The 9,970-nt window shown below is 30.3% G+C and overlaps 1 protein-coding gene across 1 annotated transcript; it reads right to left on the bottom strand.

The window, feature by feature from the left end:
* Positions 1–3,251: 3,251 nt before the first annotated feature.
* On the bottom strand, positions 3,252–6,101 carry LOC103310064. Its single transcript, XM_016806316.2, has one exon. It carries the CDS (start codon positions 5,981–5,983, stop codon positions 3,272–3,274), a length of 2,712 nt encoding a protein of 903 aa, XP_016661805.1. The 5' UTR covers positions 5,984–6,101; the 3' UTR covers positions 3,252–3,271.
* Positions 6,102–9,970: the final 3,869 nt, after the last annotated feature.

Genomic DNA, 9,970 nt, shown 5'->3' with positions numbered 1-9,970 from the left:
TATTGAACCTAAATCTTCATCAATATTTCCCTCTATAGGTAATCTCGATAGCGCATCAGCATTATTTATATTTGACCCCTTTCTATATTGAAATTCATAATCATAACCCGATAATATTATAGCCCATCTCTGAAGTCTTGACGAAGCATGTACTGGAATATTTTTGTTTCGATTAAATAATGTCTTTAACGGCAAATGATCCGATACTAAAATAAATTTTCGACCAAACAAATATTTATAAAATTTTTTTATTCCAAATATAATAGCTAATGCCTCACGATCGATTTGAGAAAAATTTTTTTCAGCTGCCGATAATGTACTCGATGCAAACACGATAGGTTTTTCTTCTTTATCTATTATATGACTTAGTACTGCACCCACGCCATAACTAGAGCCATCGCATGTCAAAATTAAAGGCAAATCTGGGTTATAAGTAACTAATAACTGACTTTCTTTTAATACCTACTGATTTCGCTTTTTTAAATGCTGACTCGCACTCTTTTGACCAAATCCACTTAACATTTTTTTTTGTCAAATTATATAATGCGGCTAAAATAGTCGATGACATTGGAATAATAACCTTGATAATATTTAATTAAACCTAAGAACGATTTTAATTGACTTATGTCCTTTGGTTGCGGAGCATTTAAAATCGCTTCCATTTTATCATCCGTTGGGTGAACCCCGTGTTTATCTATCATATGACCTAAAAATACCACACTTGAACGGAAAAATTGACATTTATCAAAATTTATTTTTACCCTATACTCTTGCAAGCGACTTAATACCAACCAAAATTTATTTTTACAATCATCGACGGACTTTCCACTTATAATAATATCATCCAAATACACTTGAATATTTTCTAGCCCAATTAAAATATTTTCCATTACCGCTTGAAATTTACTAGGTATACCAGGTATACCGAAGCTATACCATAACAAAGTCTATTAAATTGATATAATCCTTTATGAGTATTTACAGTCAAAAAATGACGACTCGACGATGCTACCTGAAGTTGTAAATATGCTTCCGATAAATCTATTACCGTGAAACATTGTCCTCCTGTTAAATTATTAAATACATCGTCTATTCTTGGTAACGGATGTTGATCTACTTTTACGTAAGGATTTAATGTATTTTTAAAATCTACACAAATTCGTATTTTATTATTTTTTTTTTGGAACTATAACTATCGGAGACGCCCACTCACTTGTTACCACATGCGATATTACCCCTTCCTTTTCTAATCTCACCAGTTCTTCTTCCACTGCGGGTTTTAACGCATAAGGCACTTGGTACGCCCTTTGAAATTTCGGTACACTATTTTCTCTTAGTTCCAAATTTACTTCATGATCTTTTATACATTCTTCCTCATTGACCAACCTTTTTACTATCCCCGGAAATTTCAACTTAATTTCACTCACTATGTCGTTCACTTGATTTTCATTGCTTTTTTTACAATTTATTTCATTACATTCTAATTTTATTTTATGACAATTAAAAATATTTTTCCATTCAGGAAACAGTTCATTTAACCACGAACGACCCAAAAGTGACTTTTTTACACAATTTTCTGTTACAATTAACGGTAATTTAATAATTTTATTTTTTGAGGAACTCACATTTACAATTAATTGACCAACTACTGTTATAGATTCCCCATTTACTGATAAAAGATTGCATTTTTCTTTTTTTAATTTAGTCTTTCTAAAATATCTGTCAAAAATCACTTTTGGTATTACAGTAACTGAAGCACGCCACTATCGACTTCAAATGTCATTAACTGATCATTTACAACCAAATCGATAATGAGTGGTTCATTTACTTTTAAATTTTCAATACTATTTATACATTGTATAATATTATTAACAGTTTCTACTAATTTAATAATTATTTTTTTTATTTCTACACATTACCGATACATGTCCTTTTAGTTTGCAATTGAAACACTCCCATTGTTTTGCTGGACAGTTACGAGCATCATGAGTTCTTCCACACCGGTAACATTGACTCGTCTCCTTACTTGATCCCTGTTGTGACTGACTGTACGATTGACTACCTCGTTTTAACCCATCGGCGCTTTGATTGGTTGACTGACTACAACTTGGTACTGCACTGGTATTTTTCTTAAACTGATCTGTCTTTGACTGTGGTTTATTTTTGTAATTTTTTGCGATCCAATTTATTTGAGATTTATTTTTTATATGGTTAGATTGATTTTTCACTAATTCTGAGTCCAAAGCTTTTTCACATGCTTTCTGAAAAGTTAGTGATGACTCTCCCAGCAATTTTCTTTGACAAGCTTCATCCGCTAGACCTACAATTAGTCTGTCGCGAAGTGCATCGTCCAAAAATGTGTCAAATTCACAGTGACTTGCCAACTTTTTTAACGTAGTGATAAATTCTTGTACCGATTCCCCCGGACTTTGACAGCACTGATTAAATTTAAAACGGTCACTTACCACTAAACGCCGTGGCGAATATATCGCGTCCAAATATGTGACTAGTTCTTCAAAAGTATTTTCTGAGGGATGACTCAGTAAACATGCGTTCTTCAATTGACTGTAGGCTTCTGAACCTATAAACGCAATGAGGTGCTTTTGACGTTGATCGTCTTTCACTTTTAACACTGACAACTGAGCCCTTAAACGATCAAGATAATTTTTAAACGGTTCCTGATCTGGCACATAAGACGAAATTTTGTTCGACATTATGAACTTCGTTTGTACGTTTTGCAAGACCACAAAAAAAACCAAACACTTTTTCATATATTAATCACGCACATTATAATCTGGTATACGATTTCCTTTATACATTTTTTTTAACAAAAAAAAAAAAAACGTATAACGCATTTTCTTCGTCGCCAAATATTATGTTTGCGCTAGTTAGGACATACGCGCGGACTGTCGCGGACAACAAAACAACTGGCTGCGAGTGCGATCTAATTAAGACTGTTTATTATAATATAAATCGGCTATCGCAGTATCGTCGATACCGATTACATAATAGTTTTATTATACTATATAATAATCAGAGCCGTAGCAATGTTCATTAGCGCTCCTGGCCATTTATCATATTTCCGCCCTTGTAAAAAATTTTTAACCCCCCCCCCCCCTCCCCTCACTTACACACATATATAAAAGACTTCTACATTCGTTATTTTATTTTTATTAGTAATAATTATGATATAAAAAAAAAAAAATATTGAACACTGCCAAATGTATTATATCCTTATATAATAATTTTAAAAAAATAATTTTTTTACATTTTAAAATTTCACTTTTCGTGCTTTTTTTGTAGCAAATTCGTCTATAATATCTTCAAAGTTGATTTTTGAAGCCAATTCACGTTCAATTGATATTATACCCATATTTGTCAATCTGTCCTGTGACATTGTAGACCTCAGATAGTTCTTAATAATTTTAAGTTTGCTAAAACTTCTTTCACACGTTGCAGTTGTGACCGGTATAGTTAAAAATATCCTGAGTGCAATTTCAATATTAGGATAAACATCTTTTAAAGAATACTTATGAATAAATTTTAGTAGCTCTAAAGGAGTGGCTGATTTAAAATTGTCCATTAAATTATAAGCTTGATTTTTAAAACACTCTAATTCGGAATACAGATCAAATCCATTGAGGTCGTCTGAGTACTTCATAGCCAAATCTCTTGACCATTTCAACACATCTTCTGATTTCATATTAAATAGTTTATTACCTGTTAAAAATCCAAAATCTGAAACAACTTTATTCATCTGTTCATATCTCCTGCTAAAATTAGAAATAATTGAGTCCATGGCTAAATAACATTCTCTGTTTAGTTCTTGTTCTGCTCTCAACTTTGGTTCATCATTCGGTGAATCGTCAAAACGTCGTTTGATAATTTTTGAACGTTTTTCTTCAAAATGTGAAGGGATATTTAAAAATGAAGCTGTTGCTTTTGCCTTGTTTATTGAGATTTCCAATCCATTATTTCTGATATTCATTATAGACGATATTAACCCTTTTAACATAAATGAAGCAGTATCTACTGTTTGATTTTTTGATTGTAAGGAACAATTTATTAAGTCGATTTGTGTTAATATTAGGTCCCAAATATCCAATAAGATAAATATTTTGAAGTTAAATAAACGGAGAAGACATTTAGCTCCTTCCATCGTGTCCGCACTCAGAGATTCATCATTTGACATACATTGCAAAATTTCATAAACTTGTGTAATATTTTGATTTATTGCAGAAACAGCTCGTTTTTTTGACGACCAACGTGTATCTGAATGGGATTTTAATGTGACTTTTAAAACGCTTGTTAATTTTTCCCACCGTGAAACGGAACTAGAAAAAAAATTAAATACCTTTTGAACAGTTCCAAAAAATGAAATCATTGTGGGCGACGTTTCTGCTGCATGGACTCCAATTCTATTCAAGCTGTGTGCAGCACATGGAATAAATGTGGCTAACTCATTTTGTCTACATATTACTGCTTGCACACCATTATATTTTCCGGCCATATTTGCACCATTATCATATCCTTGTGCTCGACAATTTTTTAGTTCTATTCCATCTTCTTCTAATTTTTTTAATATTTCACTTGCCAATCCAGTACCTGTTTTCTCTCTTGATTGTATAAAATCGACAAAACTTTCTTCAATTGAAATCTCAGTATTATCAATTTTAACATATCTAATAATTTGCGACATTTGTTCTTTATGTGATATATCAGGTGTACAATCAAACATAATACCATAATATTTTGCCTCTTTTATACTTGTTATAATTTTATTTCTTATTGTTTGTCCTAGTAAAACGATGATTTCATTTTGAATTGTAGGTGAAAAATAACTAGTACAAAAATTAGATTGCTTAACTTCATGGACATGTTGAGCTAGTATGGGAGAATAGTGACTAATAAGTTCTATTAACTGTAAAAAAATACCAGAGTTCAAATCACCAATTTTTTCAGTAGTACCTCTAAGGGCCAAATTATTTTTTGAGCAAAAAAGTATAACATCAATTATAATTCTCAATATGTTACGCCATTTTTCTTTTTCTTTTTCAATAGTTTTTTCAAATTCACAGTCTATTGTTACTCCCATATGTATTCTTTTTTCTAGTTCTTTCCAAGATATAAAATTATTTAAATGACTTTTAGATTTTTCGTGATCTGGGATATATGGATTCAAATGCTGCCAGTCATCAAAACCATTATTTAAAAAAGGACATGTTCTATTGTCATTAGAAAATAATAAGCATGGAAAACAAAATACAGAATTTTTCAGTTCACTGTACATGAGCCACTGTCTTCTCACTCTCTCTCCATTAGACAAATTTCTATAAAACCACTTTTTACTGAAGTGCCGACCTTTATCATCACTTGGTACATTTTTTGGTTCATAATGTTGTGGCCCCTTTTCTACCAATAATGTTCTAATAGATGAAGTAATTGGTGGCCAAGTTCCAGGGTCTTTAAAATTAATATTACAGTCAATATCTATTTGGTTATTTTCAATAAAATAATCCACATTGTCAATTTGTTCAGATTCTACTTCTGAAATGTTTAAATGGTTAGAAGATATACCAGATGGTTCTAGCTCAAGTGGCGCAACTACAACATCTATTTGATTATTTTCAATAAAATAATCCACATTGTCAATTTGTTCAGATTCTACTTCTGAAATGTTTAAATGGTTAGAAGATATACCGGATGGTTCTAGCTCAGGTGGCGCAACTACAACATCTATTTGGTTATTTTCAATAAAATAATCCACATTGTCAATTTGTTCAGATTCTACATCTGAAATGTTTAAATGGTTAGAAGATATACCAGATGGTTCTAGCTCAGGTGGCGCAACTACAACATTATTAGCATTAATGGTTTCAGAAATTAACCATTTATTAATATCTTTTGCTAATTTTTTACTTTCCTTTTCTTTTTTAAGTCTTTGTTTCGCAAACCACGATCCTGATGGCTTTTTCGAAGACATTATATTAGCCTAATTAATACAAAATAAAAATACGATTTTAGAAGCAATTGACAATGAATAAATATCATTTTGAAAATAATATTTTTACAACCAACATGTAATATAATGAAATTAAAACTTTTTATTTTTAAATACATGGTATTATACTATTATTTAAACACAAATAAATACGTAGGTATGTCCTACATTCTACGATTATATTAAATTCATAAATAAATAAATATTGAAAATAATAAATCACTTGAAAAAAAGTGTGTACTTGAAGTAAATATTTTTTACTATAATTAAACTCTACTTTAGATGGTTTATATTTTTTTTTATCAAGAGTATACTAGTGTTTATTCTATACATGTGTTTGTTGTTTCCGTATTACAAACCTACGACATAACAAACTTTCGTTCACTAGTTTCAATAATGTGCTGTTAGTTTTTATATCGGAGTGAATGGAGATGGTCAATTATTAATATTTATTATGGACTTATTATTAAACTTTTATTTTAGAACATTAGCTTAATTAAGCGTCGGCTGTTATACAATATTTAAATTTTCAAGCAATATATGAAATATCACAAATGAAAGATGCTCTTATAGTCTTATCCTGCTTGAAAATTTAAATATGGAAAAAAAGCCGACGCTTAAGCACGTCATATAATGTTCTTAACTAAAAGTTTAATAATAGGTCAATACACTCTAATATTAAAACTGACAGCACACTATTGTAACTATTGAACGAATATTTGCTATGTCCCTCGTATGTAAAACAGATAACAAAAGGATGAGTAACGTCTAGATATAATTAAGAAAAATAAAAATAAAATCGTTTAAAATGTAATTTAATGAATAAATTTATTTTTTCAATATGCTAAAATATTTTGTAGAAAATAAAATTTCTCAGACTCATTCAATTTATGTTTAATCATTAAACCGAATCACGGCTATAGATACTATCTTTAATCGTGAACCGAATTATAATTTATAGATATTTTTTTATCGATACCACTATCAAGCAAGTTGTCCAAATTACTCTAGTGATAAATATCTAACCTTAGATTATGAAAAATAGTCCGTAGGATTAAAATAAATAAAATAAAAGATATATTTGGTGTGAACTGTGAAAATAATTTTTGAGACAATTAGACAAATATTATTTATTATTTCTTTTTCTGAACTCCAAATAAGATTTAGAGGATTTTAAATTAATTAATTGAATAAATGTATTTTTTTTTTTTAATACAATATGAACGGTGAACAAACTATATCATTATTTATTATTTAAATTCAAATTTGATCGATAAAAACAAACCAATTTTAATAGCGACTTCTTGTACCTATACTAATTACTAGATATTTTGTAATTACATTCTTATAAATAATTATTTTGTATAAACCTAGGTTACAAATTAATACTTATATTAATATATTATGAACTACAATTAAGTAAATTAATTTAATTTTGTATAATTATAATTAATAATAATTATGAACTCACCGTAGAACTGTTGTAGAAGTTTTGAGTAAGTTCTTCCTTCCACGGACTAATATAAAATGACTAAATATTGAAATAGGAGTATCCCTATAAATATGACGATTGACGGGAGTCTTTAAAATAAAATAAATTTAGAATCCTAATTTTAACTTTAACATGAAGCTAATATTTAATAATAATAATCGATTTTCAAAACTTCTATGTTGATAATCGACGTGCGTGCTGAGATGGTGGTATAAGCAGCAGTATAAAATATAATTATCAACACAAATAAAAACACAATATTACCGGCTATTAACTGTTCTTAAAATATCACTCGGGGACCGGCGTAATATTACGTAATATTATAACGACATATTATTATAAACACTTGTAAATAATAATTGTAATATTTGTATAATACATTAATACACAATAATAACACTATAAAATAGTATATGGTCACTATAGTGTATTTATACTTTATAGTAGTAAAACTATTTTATGCATATTCTAGTAAAATGTAAATTAATTAGAATACCAATAATACCATATATATATAATATATATACGGTATATTTTATTTTGGATTTTGCGCCCCTTTTTCGTTGCGCCCCTGGCCTGGGCCAGTCTCGCCAAGCCCTAGCTACAGCTCTGATAATAATATTAATTAGGTAATATACATAACAGCTATATGTATCTATAACAACTAATATGAATTTAAAACCATAATTTTTTTTAGAATGAGATTGCATATCTATTAAATCAGCTTGCTAAAGGTCGTCAATAAACCGTGTAACCACACTGCGTCTAGGAAATATTTTTCTCGCTGGTCGATGTAGCTCATTAGCTATACCCTCTAAGGTCGCCATTATGCTATAATATTTCTCTCACGCAGTTCTTCTAAAATAGATATGATTTCGTTATTAACACCAGTGTTTGCGCCAGAACGACATTATTATTATTATTATTAGTTATATCACCAAATTATTTTAATTAGTGTCACTATCGCCGACCGCTCCGCGCACCTCTATCTCCCGACCCACAACGTATACATATCATACCTATCACTAAATGATATCTTATATTATACTACTTTGTGTGGGTTAACTATTATATTATTTTTATTAAGTTAGTGTTGCATCGACCGCAAACCCGTGTGGTTGAATGTCCGGTCAATTATTGCAGGCGCAAATCGCCGAAGTTTTTATACTAATATTTTATAGGTGCTAATCACCAAGTTCCGTATTATTATATCGTCGCCACGGGTTTATATTATTATAATTTATATATTATTTTCTGTAAGGCGCTAATCGCCAGCGTTAATTTATATATTATTTTTTGTAAGGCGCTAATCGCCAACGTTAATTTATATTTTATTTTTTGTAAGTATTGTTGTGACGCATAGTGTGTGCCGTCTATTATTATTATTGTTATGAAAATTATAGGAAAGGTTAAGCTGGCCAGCCGATCACCGTCATAATTGTGAGTTATTTTATATACATATTTATATTAGCATTATTATAATATAGCTGTTGAGCCAGAAGGGCTACATATTATTATTTTTAGCACAGCTCAAATAGCTGTGGCAACAATTTATTATTATATTCGTTCGGCCAGAAGGCCCATGTATTATAAGTCATAATCACATCATATTAATTTATAATGACACATTATTACAATTATTTATTTTGTTTGCTGAAATTATACGCTGATATTATGCCTAAACCCTTATTGTTATAAATTCATTCATATAGTTTAAGCACACACCCACACAACTACACACCCACACACCCCACCGCCACAACTAGTACTCGCAGGTTTTGCTCGGCGAACCTGTCCAATTCCTGTTGAGTACTAAAACAAATACACACATATACCACACAGCCACATAGGTCGATCGGTGAGTAGTGGTGTGTTAGCGCACGGAGTGTTTTGGTGACCGGGCGGCACGGCCTATTATTGTTCGTACCCGGCCCGTACATAATGGTGACCTCGACGTGATCAGGTGTATGACAACGTATAATAATATATAGTACAATATTAAGATAGTATGATTTAATCATTATTCGATTGATATTAATGTTGGCATTTGATATACATATCGGCATATCGCAGTAAATTATTTTCTTTATAACTTCTCTGTTATGTAATAAGCGTCTTCATTATTATCATCAACAGGAAATTATAGCATATTATGAAGTCGTGAAAGGTATTAGTTTTTTTGTTTAAATAATGTCTATTTGTGTATAAGATAATACGGTCAGTTTTATCCATTAAATTATTGCTTTCATATTATTATTGCAACTTGGTCATTTCTATTTTCCTGTTGTCAAGATATTGAGTTTTTGATCGTGCACTAATTGTACATTATGGTGTTAGATTCAAGTCAGATGAAGGATATTTCTGAATTGAGGAAAAGGCGTGGTGTAATTAAAGCGTCACTTACGCGAATGAAGACATTCGTCTCAGGATATGATATAAATGAGGATCCAATCACTCTGTTGGAATTTAGACAGAGA

Source organism: Acyrthosiphon pisum, chromosome A2 (genome assembly GCF_005508785.2).
Source record: "Acyrthosiphon pisum isolate AL4f chromosome A2, pea_aphid_22Mar2018_4r6ur, whole genome shotgun sequence".
In the NCBI taxonomy this organism is placed as follows: domain Eukaryota; kingdom Metazoa; phylum Arthropoda; class Insecta; order Hemiptera; family Aphididae; genus Acyrthosiphon; species Acyrthosiphon pisum.
This window is presented reverse-complemented; position numbering and strand designations above follow the sequence as displayed.